Below are 18,104 nucleotides of genomic sequence, written 5' to 3' on the forward strand. Positions count from 1 at the left end.
TGTCGCAATTCGACCTCTGCCTCTTAAATACAGGTGCACCCACACATTTCAGTGCAGCACATGACATGTATTCAACCATTGATCTCTGTTTGCAGTCCTGGCCTTTTCCCATCTATCTACTGGAGAGCACATAACAATCTGTGTGGTAGTGACCACTTCCCCGTCTTCCTGTCACTCCCCGGGCATCATGCACATGGGCGCCTAACCAGATGGGCTTTAAACAAGGCAGGCTGGGAATCCTTCACCTCTACTGTCACTGCTGAATCTCCCTCGCATGGTGCCATTGATGTTGTCATTGAGCAGGTCACTATAACGATCGCTTCTGCAGCGGAAAATGGGATCCCTTGTTCTTTAGGGGGCCCACAGTGGAAGACAGTCCCTTGGTGGTCGCCAGAAGTCGTTAAGGCAATTAAAGTGTGTCAGCGAGCTCTGCAGCTACATAAGCGGCACCCTTTCCTAGAGCACCTAATAGTCTTTAAGCAGCTCTGTGCACACGTTCGCCAGTTTATAAAACGACAGAAACAGTAGTGTTGGGAGAGGTATATGTCGACCATTGGGTGCCATACATCACCTTCATAAGTCTGGACGAAGATCAGACGTCCTTTTGGGTACCAGATCCCAACAGGTGTCCGTGGCATTAACATCAATGGCGTGTTATCTACTGATGCAAACGCGATTGCCGATAACTTTGCTGAGCACTATGCATGAGCCTCTGCGTCAGAGAATTACCCTCCAGCCTTTCGCACCCGCAAATGGCAGGTGGAAAGGAAAGTCCTCTTGTTCACTGCATGCCACAGTGAACCCTATAACTCCTCATTTACAGAGTGGGAGCTCCTCAGTGCCCTTGCACATTGCCCCGACACAGCTCCTGGGCCGGATCAGATCCACAGTCAGATGATTAAACATCTCTCGTCTCGCTACAAGCGACATCTCATCATCTTCAACCGTATCTGGTGCAATGGCATCTTTCCATCGCAAATGCGAGAGAGCACCATCAATCCTGTGCTCAAACCCGGTCAAAACCCTCGTGGTGTTGATAGCTATCGACACATCAGCCTCACCAACTTTCTTTCTAAGCCGCTGGAACGTATGGTGTGTCTGCAGTTGGGTTAAGTGTTGGAGTCACGTGGCCTACTGGCTCCGTGTTAGGGTGGCTTCCGCCAGAGTCGCTCTACCACTGATAATGTTGTGTACCTAGAGTCTGCCATCCGAATAGTCTTTTCCAGATGCAAATGTCTGGTTGCCATCATGTTTGACATATGACACGACCTGACATCATATCCTTGCCACATTGTATGAGTGGGGTCTCCGGGGCCTGCTCCCGATTTTTATCCAAAACTTGCTGTCGCTCCACACTTTCCGAGTCAGTGCCTCCTCCCCGTATTCAGGAGAATGGTGTTCAGCAGGGCTCCGTGTTGAGTGTCTTTGTATTTTTAGTGGCTATCAACGGTGTAGGAGCAGCTGTAGAGCCATTGGTCTCCCCTCCATATACAGATGACTTCTGCATTTCATACTGCTCCTCCAGTACTGGTATTGCTGAGTGCTGCTTACAGGGAGCCATTCACAATGCACAGTCACGGGCTCTAGCCCACGGCTTCCTGTTTCCAGCCGTGAAGTCGTGTGTCATGCATTTCTGTCAGTGTCGCACTGTTCATCCAGGAGAAGAACTTTACCTTAATGATGATCCACTCACTATAATGGAGACATATCGATTCTTAGGACTGGTTTTCGATGCCTGATTTACTTGGTCACCTCACCTTCGTCAGTTTAAGCGGAAGTGCCGACAACACCTCAATGTCCTCCACTGCCTCAGCAACACCAACTGGGGTTCAGATTGCTCTACGCTGCTGCAGCTCTACAGAGCCATTGTCCAATCCTGCCTTGACTAGGGAAGTCTGGTTTACAGTTCGGTGACACTCTCACTGTTACATTTACTTAACCCAGTGCACCACTGTTGTGTTCGCCTAGCGACGGGAGCTTTTATAATGAGTCCAGTGACCAGTGTCCTGGTGGAAGTCGGAGTCACCCCATTGAAGGTTATGCATGCACAACTGCTCGCCAGTTATGTTGCACACATTGGTAGTTCTCCTGCACATGTGAATTACCATCTCCTTTTCCCAACCACAGCGCTTCATCTCTTGCATCGGTGGCCCAGATCAAGGCTTACGGTTGTGGTTCGCATCCAGTCCCTTCTGTCTGAACTGGATCCCTTCCCATTACCACCTCTCCTCTAGGTCCATTCACATACACCTCCATGGTGTACACCTAGGCCACAGATTCTTCTGGACCTTTCGCACAGCCTTAAGGACTCCGTTAATCCTGCGGCTCTCTGTTATCACTTCCTCTTGATTCTCGACGTGTACTGGGGCCATGAAGTGGTTTACACCGATGGCTGATGGTCATGTAGGCTTTGCGTATGTTCATGGAGGACATACTGAATAGCACTCCTTGTCAGATGGCTGCATTGTTCTCACTGCAGAGCTGGCGGCCATATCTCGTGCTCTTGAGCACATACGCTCATGCCCTGGCAGGTCATTGCTCCTGTGTACTGACTCCTTGAGCAGCCTACAAGCTATCAACCAGTGCTACCCTTGCCACCCTTTGGTGGCATCCATTGAGGAGTCCATCTATGCCTTGGAAAGGTCCTGTCGTTCAGAGGTGTTTGTGTGGACCCCAGGACACATCAGAATCCCAGGCAATGAACTTGCCAACAGGCTGGCCAAACAGGCTACGTGGAAACAGTTTCTGGAGATGGGCATCCTTGAAACTGACCTGTGTTCTGTCTTACGCAGCATGGTTTTTCGGCTTTTGGAGACAGAATGGCATAACAATACATAGAAGAAGCCGCGTGTCATTAATGAGACTATGAATGTGTGGAAGTCTTCGATTTAGTCCTCTCACAGGGAATCAGTTGTCCTCAGCCGACTCTGCATTGGTCATACGTGGCTAACGCATGGTTACCTCCCCCGCCATGAGGACCCACCTTGGTGTCGCTGTGGCTCACAAATGATGGTCATCCACCTCTTGCTGGACTGCCCACTTTTAGCTGCTCTGCAGCGGGCTTTTAACTTTCCCAGCACCCTACCTTCCGTGTTGGTAGACAATGCCTCAACAGCAGCTTTAGTTTTACTTTATATTTGTGGGTTTTATCATTTGATCTAAGTTTTAGTGCATGTCTTTTATCCCTCTGTCCTCCATCCTAGTGCTTTGCAGAATGGCTGGCATCTCCTTCTTATTCTTATGGTCAGCCAGCCATGGTTATCTGCTCTCTTGTTGTGATCTCTTCGACATGTATCTTGCATTTCTCTGTGGTTTTCTTGTCCGATTCCCCCCCCCCCCCCTCCCCTTCTTTCCATTTTAGTGTTTGTTGCCCTTCTGTCATTCTTGTGGTTTTCTCTTTTCTTCCATCAGGTTTTTGTATGTCTCGATTATTTTATTCCCACCCTTGTGGAATTATCTTAATCTGAACGAGGGACTGATGATATAGCAGTTTGATCCCCCCCCCCCCCCCCCCCCTTCTAAACCAACCAACCAACCAACCAACCAACCATCTCGCTACATGATAATCCAGTGGAATTGCAATAGATATTGTCACGTACTGGAAATACAATGCCTTGTTTCCTCCTATTCTCCATTCTGTCTTTCTCTTCAAGAAACTCACTTCTGTGCTGGCCACTCTCCAGTGTTTCATGGTTATCGGGCATTCTGTCGGAAGCATGCTGGCTCCGAGATAGCTTCTGGAGGCGTCTGCACTTCGGTTCTTGCTGATATCATTAGTGACTGGATCCCCTGCGTATCAACCTGGAAGCAATAGTGGTTAGAGTGCAAATGACTCCGGTAGTCACTGTTCCCAATGTCTACCTCCCTTTAGGTAGGCCACTTTCTTACGTTGAACTGTCTATGTTAATACAGCAACTCTTGCTCCTATATCTCCCCTCCCCCCCCTCTCCCCCCTTCTGTGGGTCCGGGTGTTGGAATAGGCCCAAAGTAGCCATGCCTGTCTGAAGAGTTGACTAAAAGGAGTATCTCACTTTTTGGCCCTATAAGTTCAGGTCCCATTTTATGGTTTGACCTGCCACTTTTCAAATTCTACAGAAGTGCAGGCCATATGGGGAAGGACACCTTACGTGGTGCATGAGTTATCCATAGTGCCCTTAGATTTGATCGCCTCAACCTCTTGTCATGGCCTTGCATCTCCACTTGCAATTCCAATTATTTGAGCGAGGACGCTTCCCGGGATATGTCATCTTCTTTTGTTGCCTCCTGTCCTCTTTCGCCCCCATTGGATTTCTCTGGGCCCAGTATCCAGCACGGTAGCCAGTCCGTTGTGGTGGGGCCGACATGTACCCATTTGGTGGAACCCCCCTGACCATACAGGGATCGCACTGCTGATGCCTGAGCTATAAACTCTCCACATATGCCGATGAGTAGGTGCCTGCCTTCGTAGGGCATCAGGACTCCCGGCAACGGCCATCATGCCAGGTGGCCTTTACTGTGGCTGGGTGGTGCCTGTGGGGAGAGCCCCTGATCGGAGTGGGTACATCAGGGCAGATGACCTGCAACAAAGAAGACTGTCATTCCTTGCTGGTGACTGTACGGCACCAACACACTCTAAGAAGGGCAAGATGGAGTACAGTGCTGACAGATGTGACCCTAAATCGTTTCTCCCCCTTGCTACCCCATGGGAGGAACCTAGGTCTACAGAAAGAAGAGAGCCATATTCGCCTCGGTATTTAGTCTGTAGCAGAATGGATGGGGACTTCTTTGTACTTATGAAGCCTCAGTTTTTTGTTGAATATCTTGGGGATAAGTCTGGGGAAGTGACAGCACTGTCCAAGATGAGAAGCAGTGCAGTCTTGATTCAGACAGCTTTCCCAGCCCAATCCCGGGCGTTACTCGCTTGTGACTGAGTGATATTCCTGTTTCCGCCACTCCCCATAAAAGCCTCAGCATGGTCTAGGGGACTATTTTCCACAGTGACCACCTCTTGCAGTCTGACAACGAGCTCCACGCCACTGTAGAACGGCGAGTTGTTCATTTGATCTGGTGCGTTTACAGGAGACCCAAAGACAACAGGTTTGCTACTGGTGCTTTCATCTTGGCCTTTGTGGGTGATTCATTGTCTGAAAAGGTCGAGGTGATGGTTTACTGCCGTGACGTTAAACCATATGTCCCTCCCCCTATGCGGTGCTGGAAGTGCTGGAAATTCGCGCACATCTTCCCACTGCACTTACGATGCCACGTGTCGAGACTGCGGACCTCCACCGCATCCAGATACTCCCTGTGCGCTTCCTCCCACTTGTATCAACTGCTCGGAGCAGCACTCCGCCTGCTCGCTAGACTGCACAGTGCCCCAAAAGGAGCAGAAAATCATGGAGTACAAGACCTGGACTTACTAATAGGCTAAACGTAAATTTGAACGATTACACCCCGTTTGGTTGACATCCACCTACACTACAGCTACATTACCACCATCACAAGTACCAGTCGGACCACACTCTGCCACGAACAGTGGGCCCTCTGGGCCTCCAGAATGCATCTGCCCCCTTCGTGGTAGGGTGAAGGCTCCTTCTGTTGCTCCCAAAATACCTACTTTGGGAGCAAGGGCCCCCCCAAACACAGGGGACATCAGTCCCCTTCCCCCAGCCGGAGAAACAGCAGCCTCCTCAGACTCCTCTCGTGCGGAAGGGTTCCCTTGGGACCCCTCTCTCCCAAGGTGTCCACTAATGCCACAATGGACACTTGCCAGTGGCTAAAAGAGCCAAAAGGTGCTGGACAAAGAGCTTCACGGTCTTCCTCTGCACCTGAAGCTACTTAAAGAAGTCCTCCCAGCAAGCCCCTAAAGAGAAGCGAGAGGGCAAGCAAACAAAGAAATCTGCTAAGAAAAAGGACCCTCCGGTGGCCCCCCCAACACCACCACTCCCTACCAATTCTGGACCTTCAGATGAGGATATGTCAGTATCACCTGAGGACCTGGATCTCACTGATGCCTCATCCACAGTAGGAATGGATACAAATACTCAGTTGGGGGCAGCAGGTGACCCTGAGGTCTAATCTGTCTCCTTGCATGCTTCATGCCTTCCCAGCCTCACAAGGTCATCCTCCAATGGAATTATGGCAGTTCTTTCCACCACCTGGCTGAGCTACAGCAACTGTTAAGCTTTACACCTGCTTTCTGCATTGTCCTCCAGGAAACCTGGTTCCCAGCAATACGAACCCTTGCCCTTCACGGCTATAGGGGATATTAAAAGAATGTAGTGACTATTAATAATAGTGTCAGGTGAAGTTTGTGTCTATGTCCTGAACTCGGTATTTAGTGAAACTGTGCCCCTTCGAATCTCTCTTGAAGCTGTGGCTGTCAGGATAAGGACGACACAGTAAATAACTGTCGGCAACATATATCTTCCTCCAGATGGTGCAATACCCCTGAACACGTTGGGTGCACTGATTCAACAACTCCCTAAACCTTTCCAACTTTGGGGAGATTTTAATGTCCGTAACCCCTTGTGGGGTGGCACTGTGCTTACTACCCGAGGTAGAGGTGTCGAAAGTTGTCTCAACTTAGCCTGTGCCTCTTAAATACCTGTGCCCCCACACATTTCAGTGTGGCTCACTTATTCGATCATTGATTTATCCCTTTGCAGCCCAGGACTTCCCCATCTGTCAACTGGAGAGCCCACGATGACTTGTGTGGTAGTGACCACTTTCCCATCTGCCAGTCACTCCCCCGGACGTCTACCAAGATGGGCTTTAAACAAGGCAGACTGGGAAGCTTTCACCTCTGCTGTCTCTCACATGGTACCATCGATGTGGTAGTTGAGCAGGCCATTAGAATGATCGTTTCTGCGGCGGAAAACACAATCCCTTGTTCTTTAGGGTGCCCCCGGTGAAACTCAGTACCTTGGTGGTAACTGGAAATCGCTGAGGCCATTAAAGTGTGTCAGCAAGCTCTACAGCAGCATAAGCGGCACACTTCCCCAGAGCACCTAATAGCTTTTAAATGGCCCCGTGCTCGCATTCGTCAGCTTATAAAGAAAACGGAAACATGCGTGTTGGGAGAGGTACGCCTTGACCATCTGGTGCCATATGTCACCTTCCCAAGTCTCGATGAAGACGTGTTTGTGGGTACCAGAGCCGAATAGGTGTTACTGGCATTAACATCAATGGCGTGTTATCTACCACTGCAAACACAATTGCCAAGCACTAAGCTTGAGCTTCCGTGTCAGAGAATTATACCCCAGCATTTCCCACTCTCAGACAGCGGATGGAAAGGAAAGCCCTCTCTTCACTGAACGTCACAGTGAACCCTATAATGCTCCATTTACAGAGTGGGAGTTCCTCAGCATCCTAGCACATTACCCCGACACAGCTGCTGGGCCCAATCGGATCCAGTCAGATAATCAAATATCTCTTGTGTCAGACTACAAGTGACATCTCCTCATCTTCAACCAGATCTGGTGCGATGGCGTCTTTCCATTGCAATGGCGGGACAGTAGCATCATTCCAGTGCTCAAACCCGGTAAAAACCCGCTTGATGACAATATCTATCGGCCCATCAGCCTCACCAACGTTCTTTGTAAGCTGTTAGAACATATGGTAAGTCAGCAGTTGTGTTGGGTCCTGGAGTCACGTGGCCTACTGGCTCCATGCCAGGGAAATTTCTGCCAGGGTCACTCTACCCTTGATAATCTAGTTTCCCTTGAGTCTGCCATCCAAACAGCCTTTTCCAGACGCCAACACCTGATTGTCGTCCTTTTTGATTTATGAAAAGCTTAAGACGTGACCTAGCGACATCATATCCTTGCCATATTATATGAGTGGGGGCTCCAGGGCCTGCTTCAGATTTTTAACCAAAATTTCCTATCGCTCCATACTTTCCATCTCCAAGTTAGTGCCCTTCATAGTTCCCCCCATATCCAGGAGAATGGGGTCCCACAGGGCTCTGTATTGAGTATATCTCTACATTTAGTGGCCATTAATGGTCTAGCTGCAGCTGTCAAGCCATCGGTCTCACCTTCTCCATATGTAGACGACTTCTGCATTTCGTACCGCTCCTCCAGTGCTGGTGTTGGCGAGCGGCACCTACAGGGAGCCATCCGCAAGGCGCCGTCATGGTCCCTAGCCCACGCCTTCCAGTTTTCAGCCACGAAGTTGTGTGTCACGCTCTTCTGTCGGCATCGTACCGTTTATCCGGAACCAAAACTGTACCTTAATGATGATCCTCTCACTGTAGTGGAGATCTATAGATTCTTAGGACTGGTTTTCGATGCCTATTTCACATGGCTTCCTCATGTTTGACGGCTGAAGCGGATGTGCTCACAGCACCTCAGTGCCCTCCGCTGCGTGAGCAACACCGCAAGTGGGGTGCAGATTGCTCTACGCTGCTGCAGCTCTACAGAGCCCTTGTTCAATCCTGCCTTGACTATGGGAATCTGGTTTATGTTTTGGCGGTGCCCCCAGCATTGGGTTTACTTGACCCAGTGCACCACTGTGGCATTCGACTGGTAACAGGAGTCCGGTGACCAGTATCCTAGTCGAGGCTGGAGTCCCTATATTGAAGGTAAGGCATGTACAACTGCTCACCAGTTACGTTGCACACATTCGTAGTTCTCCCGAGCATCCGAACTACCGTCTCCTTTTCCCATGCACGACGGTTCATCTCCCGCATCAAAGGCCCAGGTCAGGGCTTACGATTGCAGTTCATCTCCGATCTCTTCTGTTTGGCGTCCTTGCCTTTACCACCTATATTTAAGGTCCATTAACGTACACCTCCATGGTGTACACCTAGGCCGAAGCTTCGTCTGGACCTTTCACATGGTCCTAAGGACTCAGTTAACCCTGCAGCTCTCCGCTGTCATTTCCTCTCGATTCTTGGCGTGTACTGGGACCATGAAGTAGTTTAAACATGACAGCTCGGTGGCTGATGGTCACATTGGCTCCGCTTATGTTCATTGAGGAAATATTGAACAGCACTCCTCGCCAGATGGCTGCAGTGTTTTCACTTCAGAGCTGGAGGCCATTTCACGTGCTCTTGAGTGCATCTGCTCATGCCCTGGCGAGTCGTTTCTTGTCAGTACTATGTCCTTGAGCAGCCTACAAGCTATCGACCAGTGCTACCCCCGCCTTCCTTTGGTAGTGACCATCCAAGAGTCCATCTATGCCCTGGAACGGTCCTGTCATTTCGTGGTGTTTGTGTGGATCCCAGCCCATGTTGGAATCCCAGGAAATGAACTTGTCGACAAGATGGCCAAACAGGCAACACGGAAACCGTTTCTGGAGTTCGGCATCCCTGTAGTAACTGACTTGCGATCATTATTACGCTGCAAGGTTTTTCAGTTTTGGGAGACAGAATGGCATAATCTCAGCACACACAACAAACTGCATGCCCTTAAGGAGACTACGAATGTGTGGACCTCCATACGGGACTTTCGCAGGGACTCTATGGTTCTCTGCCAGCTCCGCATTGACCATACGTGGGTAACACGTGGCTACCTCCTCAGTCGCGAGGGCCCACCTCGGTGTCAGTCCACATCTTGTTAGACTGCCCACTTTTAGCAGCTCTGCAGCAAACTTTTAATCTTCCCAGCACCCTACCTTCGATGTTGGGCGACAATGCCTCAACAGCAGATTTAGTTTTATGTTTTATGCATGAGGGGCATTTTTATCGTACCATCTGAGAGTAGGCATTTAGTCTTCTCTCTGAGGTCACCAGCCTCCCTCCATTTTACCTCTGTCGCACGTGCTTTGCATTTGTTTATCTTGGTGGTCGTCTTTTCCCTACATGTGTTCATCTCATCCTCTTTATTATTGTGATCAGCCAGCCCAGATCATATGCTCTACAGTTTTAATACCTTCTGCTCTTCCTAGTATGGTACGTTTTCCCCATTTTTTGTTCGTTCCATACTTTTTCATTTTAGGTGTGATGTTGGGTGTTTTTGTTCCTTGAGCCTTGTTTGCGTCAGGAAAAAGGGATTGATGACCCTGTAGTTTGGTCCCTTTATACCACAAACAAACCAACCAACCAACCAACCATCCATCCATCCATCCATATCTTCTCCTCGGCAACTTCAGTGCACACCACCCCCTGTGGCAGACTGCCACTTCAATGAATAGGGGGTCTTCTAATTGACCAACTTAGTACAGACTTCGATTTGTGTCTGCTCGATGAATCAGTGCCGCTCGTGACACCTTTACTGCTGTTGATCCCGTGATCTCCTGCCTGGTCCTTGTGGCTTCCCTACATTGGTCACCCCATGATGATCATAGTGACAGTGACCACTTTCTGGTGATTCTGTTGTTCCCCTGCCATCACCAGGCAGAGGGGCCCACATATAGGGCATTCACCAGGGCCAATTTGCCTTTATATGCATCTGCTGTGCACTTAGACACCTCTCTTTCGAATCGTATTGATGCGGTCATGCAGGGTGTGACTGTCACTATTCTTCATGCTGCTGGCGCTGCTGTCCCCCTGTCCACCGACTGGTCTCTCTCATCCTCGACTGGTACCATGATGGATCAGTGATGTAGCAGTTGCTGTTCAGGGCTGCCAACAGTCACTGCAGCAATTTAAACAACACCCTTCATTGACCAATCTCCTCACTTTTTAGCGTCTCCGTGCTAAGACTAGCTATCTTGTTAAGCACAGTAAAAAGGAATTCCGGGAATGCTGTGTTTCCTCCCTGGGACATATCTCTCTTCATCATAGGTTTGGTTCTAGCTCTGTAGCATTCTGGGCTGCCAGTGACAGTCAACTGTCCATGTCTTATCCTCCAAGGTGTTCTGTGTACTGATCCGTTGGTCTTTGCAGAACACATTGCGACACACTTTGCAACACGATCGGCATCCTCATCCAGTCTCAATACCTCTCTTCAGCAGAAACGCAGAATTGACCCCCTCTATTTCAACCCCCACCAAGCTGAATCCTATAATGAACCTTTCACTGAATGGGAGTTCTGGCAGTAGCTTATCTCTTCACATGACATGGCCCCTGGCCTGGATTCCATCCACAGCCAGATGATCCAACAGTTGGATGTTACCCAGAGGAAGTATTTACTCAGTCTTCAATCAAATTTGGCTCATGAGTGCCTTTCCCTCGCAATGGCAAGACAGTATAGTTATCCCCGTCCTTAAGCCTGGAAGAATCCAACGTCTTTAGACAGCTACCGCCCCTTAGCCTGACAAAAGTATTTTGTAAACTGCTTGAGAGGATCGTTAGCTTCTGATTATGTTGGGTACTCTAATCTCTGGGCCTTTCGTCCCCGTACCAGTGTGGCTTCTGGAGAGGAGAGGACAATCTCCAACTGACCATTTACTCAGACTGGAAGCAGCATCCAGCTAGCTTTTACTACCCGCCCACACCTAGTCACGATCTTGTTCGACCTACATAAGGGATATGACACAGCTTGGTGCCATTATATTCTAGTTACCCTCTATGACTGGGGATTTTGCGGGCCCCTTCAGATTTTTATCTGTGAGTTTTTCTCCCTCCTGCTCTTCCGGATTCAATTTGGCACTTCACTCGGTGCCTCTCAGATTCAGGAGACTTGTATTGGACAGAATTCTTTTTTAAGTGTCACACTCTTTGTCATAGCCATCTATGGGCTTGTAACGTCTGTTGGGCCTCTGGTTACACCAGTGTTGTATGTTAATGATTTTTGCATCTGGTGCAGCTCCCACATGGTAGCATCTGCTGAGTGCCAGCTCCAAGGTACCATTGAATGGGCTGTCTCCCACGGCTTCCAGTTTTCTTTCAAAATGCAGGTTATGCAGTTTTCTCGTTGATCCACAGTACACTCCCATCCAGAACTTTATTTAGGTGACCATCTCCTAGATGTTGTAGCACAGTCCCATTTCTTGGGCCTTATTTTTGATAAAAAGCTGGCATGGTTGCCCATATTTTCCACCTGAAGACTACATGCATCTGGAAGCTTAATGCTCTATGCCTCCTGGCCCACACATCTTGGTGTACAGATTGCGCTCCATCTTTACTTTGCTCTGGCCTTGTCCAGATTAGATTATGCTAGTTTGGTTATGGCTCAGCAGCTATTTCCACGTGGAAAATACTTGAACCTGGTCACCATTGTGGGGTGTGTCTGGCTACTGGTGTCTTTTGCACTAGTCCAGCTGAGTCTCCTTGCAGAAGGGGGATTACCCCTCTGAAAAAAAGACAGGAACCAATTCCTGGTTTGTTATGCAATTGCCATTCACCAATTCCCTGACCATCCCATGTACCCTGTTCTCTTCACAAATGAGGGATGACTCCCTCCTGATAACAGCCTAAGGGTGGGACTATCTATTGGAATGCATCTCACTTACCCCTGTCAGGATCTCCATCTCCACTCGCTGAAATGGCCTCCCACACACCTCCTTGGGAGAACACCATTTATTGCTGGGATCATGTAATGTGTTCACAGCAGAGCTGCTAGCCATTTTGTTACTCAGGCCTCCCTCCTCTGTGTTTTAATATGTACAGACTCAATGAGCAGCCTGCAGGCAATCAACCAGTGCTACTCTCATCTCCTGTGCTCTCTTGCTATCCATGACACACTATCTGTCCTTGGCTGTGCCGCCTGCTCAGTTGTCTCTTTTCAGGATCCCAAGTCAGGGTATGAACTGGCTGCCTGTTTGACTAGAGAAGTGGATACTTACCCCCTTTTCCTTTCATGATTCCAGTTGCAGCTATGCAGATCTACAGCAGATCTCTCTTTGCCCAAAAATGGAATGACATCTGGTGCACTACTGCTCTCAGTAATAAACTATGCACAATCAAGGAGACTACTGCAGTTTGGCACTCTCTTTTCCGCTCAGAAGGAATCTGCTGTCTGATGCCATCTACACATTGGTCATACCAGGCTCACTCATTGTTTCCTTTTGCTCAATGAACCACCCCCACAGTTTGGTTGTGGGGCCAGACTGACAGTATCCCATATATTGGTGGAATGTGTCCTTCGTTTGGTTCGTATAGTTTTCCAGATTCCTTAAATTTAATATTGGCAGACGATTCACAGATGGTTGAACTGGTCCTCAGCTTCGTCTGTGAAAGTTGTTTTTATTTTTAGATATAAGGTTTTACTTTATTCCTGGAACAGGGTGGTAGTGATTGTGTCCTCCTCCTCCTCCTCCTCCTCCTCCTCCTCCCCCTCCTCCCCCTCCCCCCCCCCTCCTTTTCATGTTTTCTCAGTCTAGGACCCATGACCACACTCACTGCAAAAACTGCTCTCTTTTTCTCTCCCCGTTTTCCCAGATTTTATAATTAGGCTACTCTCCTATACCTTCTACTGCGTGTATTTTTATTTCCTCATTTTATAGTTTGACTCCCTTCGACTTAAAGCAGACCCCCTCTCTTCCATGTGTAACTTTTGAATGAATGGTGGGACAGATGACCTTGCCATTTAGTCCCATAAAACCTCTCAATCACCCAGTGAATCAACTCTTGTATCTTGACAAAACTGTAATATTCAGCTGCTCCAGTAATTCAAGCATATCAATGGGAGTGCTTTACATCTCACTTTTGAAATAACCCCAGACAAACATCAAGAGTATTGAGGTTAGGTGACCTTAGAGACCTATCCATCTTGAACTTTATTGGTGCATTAGTTGTCATCTTACATTAGCAGCAATGTTCTGTAAAGTAAGGTAGACCATGGGCGAAATGTGAGTCCAGTTGTATTGCAGTTTAATCAAAAATTTTAAATTTCAAATATATTTTTACTAACTAGGACAATATTCCACACTGGAATGGCAGCCCATAACCACACATTTGCAATTATCTCTGCAACAGCTAGTTTTGCAGACCCCCTGGGACGCTGGTGCTTCTGTTACATACTATAACACTGTCAGTTTTCGCTGTTTTTATCCATCCTGTGTGTTATGCCAACATTTTTTCACCAAAATCATTTAAAAATCTAAGTAATTACCTAGAATGAAAATAAGTTGTATTTTCTCATAATATTTAACACTGGAATAGGTTTTGCAAATTTATTTCTGTAACAGAGGAATGTCTGTGTAGTTTATTCAGGATGTCCAGCAAACCTCGAAATCTTGAATACCTGGAAAAAGCCGAGAATTTTCAAAATGGAGGAAAACCAGGAAAAAACCTTAAATTTCATTTAAAAACCTTGATTTTTTTAATGTTTTTTCGGTACCATACTCATATTGACATATCAGTTTAAACTGTCTGCTATTTCAAATAGTATTAGAATATTCAGAGGGTAAAGTACATGTTATATGCATAATACCTGTTGGTGATTCAATGTTAAACAAGGCTTCATAACTGTTTTATATCTGTCGAGCTGTTGCATAAAGTGGGTACCCAAGGAAGCTGATTGGTGCTACTGTATGAGAGGTGGAGGGACATATGGAATTCGTTGCTTCGAAGTCTGGCATACAGTACAGATCAGCTACTATGGTAGAAATATATGGAAATAATAAACTCTGTAAAAGCTTTTTATGTTCGTATTCAGTTTAGTACAGTGTCCAAAATTACATCAGTCCTGTTGTAACACTTACTATACTGTTAGATCATTGTAGTTGGCAGAGTTGAAAACAAGACGTCATAGTTACGAAGAGTAATGACTTGTACCAATATGTATCGAACAGGTCTAGGGGCTGAAGACCTGTTAGACAGCAACGGACTGACATGCCGTTAGTTTTACCACGGGGTAACCCGCAGTCTTGTGTTGATAAAGCTTGAGCTTGTGATTGCTTGCTTGGCCATTTCGTCAAGCGGAGCAGCAGTAACCTTGAGTAGTAGTAATGAAATTAAATCGAGGCTGTCATAACAGAATTATTCAATGACATTTTAGGCATTTGTAATTGTCTCATTTTGCAGCGTTTACAGAATTATTGGTATCAAGTAATTATTCGCCCTTCTTTTTTAAATCTTTTCTTGTGTTTGCAATGTTGCACGACTTTTATAATAATTTTTCTCACTTCACCCTGTGTCGATGGTGTCATAGATATGGATGGGCCAGAAGTAGCTTCTTAATTCATCATCTTTCTGCTCGCACATCCACACGGATCAGTTTGAATCAAGTGAATGTTCACTGTGTAATGGCTATGTACTAAAATGCCACACACTGTTGGATCGCATTGCTATGTGATTGTTCCAAGCAGTGTGAAGTACAGGGACAATAAAATAAACACCTTCTTTCAAATCTGTACTTATACATTGTTTTCACAATGCACATTCTTTATACAAAGACGATAAAAAAAATGAGGCAAAGGAAGATGAGTTAAAAGGAGCAATTATTGAACAAATGAAAGCAAGCTGAAATCAAAGAATTAGAAATAAAAAGAGCACATATTTGAGTGGAGCCTCAGTGATTTCAGCAGAAACAGAAAATACAAAGAAATGATTTGTTCATTTTTATCATGACAAAATTCTGCAGTTTGTTCTCTTTAATCAGCAACTTACACTGTTTGTATGTTTGTGAAAACAGAATTTGGTTTTTTATTATTATTATGGCTTGTAAATCAAGTTACAGTATTTAACATTTCAAAAATATTTTGATTTTTATCTGTTATTCATACTATTAAAGAAATAATTTGTAATTAATTATACATATTCTAATAACTATTAATATAAAGTTTTGAAAATAGGAAATTTTAGTCTCAAATTTAATGAAAAAGTAACTTGGAAAGAATTGCATTAAAAAAAAAAACACGTGAATTTGGAAATGATACATCACTGGACACCCTGTTTTAAAAGAAAAGCGACCGACTTCCATGATCATTAGACTTGCGTTTTCTTTTAAAGGCTTTCCGAAGAACCCAAGGAAAGGCATGATGATGATGATGATGATGATGATGATGATGATGATGATGATGATGTGGAGTGTTGTGGCATTGATGGTCAAAAACCTCGTAGCATAACATCTGGAGAAACTTTGTTATGTGTGAGTAGTTTGTGGATAGGTGTCATCATGGCATGGTGCAGTACCCTCCTGAGCATATCTCATTCTGAATAGTTTGTTGCATTGGCAGGGTACATTTGTCAGTGAGTAATGGTTGCCCTTTTCCATGATTATAAAGCATTGGTTCACTTTTACGCCCTTTTCCATTTGTTGCAAAAAGTGTGCATTTATCAGACAGCTGCCTGGTCTGCTATTCATGATGATCATGTTGACAACTTAAGAAAATTTTCAGTATGATCATTACACTGCCTACCTGCCAGTGACAACTGGACCATACGCTAAACAGAGCTCTTGATGATTTTCAGCTGGGGCTACAGTTATTGTGCTTGAAAGCTTTCACTAGTATTCTCATTGTTGCTGAGGAGGGACTCTATTCACCATTTGCAGCTGTTACAATGGGGATTCTGTAGGAAAGAGCTGATGGTTGGGTATGACAGCCATGTTCTGAATCTTTTGTACCCACTTGCATTTTACAATCTGTAGCACTCTGTGAGAATATGGAGGTGGCGATGAGCAGCAGACAGGTCTCGGCCGGAGGCAACATTGGCCATATATGTGGTGTGTGAGAGTTGTACATTCAAGAATGTGTGTGGTTTTTTTAATCTGATGGACTGTCCAGTAGCTTAATCTAATGTTTAAATGTGCCTGTCTGCCACTATGTATATAATGTAGATGTAGATACATAACACTGAGTCTTCTGTTTTAGGGAGAAGTGAGAATTTCTAAAAAGGACTTCGAAAGTGATGCAGGAAAGCGATTTGGTGGAGAAGAAAGATGGCACCATGTAGAATGTTTTGCCAAGAATAGGGACTTCTTTGAGTTCTGGGAGGATGGAGCTATGCTTCCAGGTTTTAAAACTCTTACTAAAGAGGATCAACAGATGGTTGCTTCCCAAATTCCTAAAGTTGCAAAGTAAGTTCCTGCTGTGAATCCACTGTGTAATTTTTCATCATTATTGAAGATTTTCATATTCTTTTATCGGGGGGTCTCTGCAACAATATAGCAGAGATGTTGAATCACAGGCAGGCACAACAAAGGGGTTACTAAAGACATAGGCTTTCAGCCAGAAGTGAGCTGCACTTGCATGAATGCATGTACATGTATATGTTTATTTTGGAAGAAGGCCTTCTGGCTGAAAGCTTACATATTTAGTAGTCTTTTTGTTGTGCCTGCCTGCAACTCCACATCTCTACATATTGATAGCAGTCTATCCTTTTCATAATATTTTCATTATTCCATCCTGGTTTTTCCATTGTTTAATAGTAATAACGATGATGATGATGATGATGATGATGATGATGATGATGATGATGATGATAATGTTCTAGGAAGGAGATAAAAAAAGAACCAGCTGATCAAACAGATGGACCAAGTGAAGCAAAGAAAATCAAGAAAGAGGATGATCAACTAGAAAAAGAGCTAAAAGCTCAAAATAAAATAATGTTTGGCTATAGAGACAAACTAAAGAATGAGTTGAAGAAGCCACAGCTGACACAGCTGTTGGAATACAATGATCAAGAAGTCCCTGTGGGAACAGAACCAGTGAGTAAAGAATTGTCCTAAAGTTAACATATTTTCAAGTCACTGTGTAATTTAACAAGGCAGTGGTTATGGTAAATGCCATCACCACACTGTCCTGCTGCCTGATCTTGATCCAGCATGCCAATAAACTTTCCTAATCCATGATTGATATTGTTTGCTCTGACATTTTCCAACTTCAGCTTTGCCAGCATGCATCCAGCCACACTAGACACTGCTCCGCATGTATCGACAAAACTGGCAGCTTAGCAAGCATGTGACAACTGAGAATGAGCTAAAATTGACTTGCAGCTGACCATTGCCCTCGACTTGCTGAAACATTAATCGCAAAGCAATTTTAATTGGAATATAGTTATGTTTTCAGCCAACTTCTGCCAGTTTATATTTTACTCTGCACAGTTGTAACTGGGGAAGGGGGTGAGAGCAGGATTCAGCATATTTCGACCATGCAAAAATTGTTCTGCTAATGTGCGCACAGTTATTTTCAATTGTACTTCTACACATAGTACCTTGTTGGTAGTCTGTAATGTTGTCAGACAAGGGGCCCATGGCTATGAATGCCCATGAAAGGTTGACATTAATATTCTGCAGATTTTATAATTATTGAATTAGCCAGAAAAAAAAATCCAAGAAACACCTTAAATCGGAGAC

At 45.8% G+C, this 18,104-nt stretch overlaps 1 protein-coding gene across 1 annotated transcript in view; it reads left to right on the forward strand.

Annotated features, from left to right (window-relative positions):
* Positions 1 to 18,104, forward strand: part of LOC126100419 (poly [ADP-ribose] polymerase) — a 105,639-nt gene that overhangs the window by 11,799 nt on the left and 75,736 nt on the right. The window contains exons 4-5 of the mRNA XM_049911021.1: positions 16,621 to 16,826; positions 17,243 to 17,456. Of these exons, the coding sequence (XP_049766978.1) occupies positions 16,621 to 16,826; positions 17,243 to 17,456 (420 nt within the window). The remainder of the gene's footprint in view (positions 1 to 16,620; positions 16,827 to 17,242; positions 17,457 to 18,104) is intronic.

The sequence above is a fragment of the Schistocerca cancellata genome, chromosome 9, assembly GCF_023864275.1.
Source record: "Schistocerca cancellata isolate TAMUIC-IGC-003103 chromosome 9, iqSchCanc2.1, whole genome shotgun sequence".
Classification (NCBI taxonomy): Eukaryota; Metazoa; Arthropoda; class Insecta; order Orthoptera; family Acrididae; genus Schistocerca; species Schistocerca cancellata.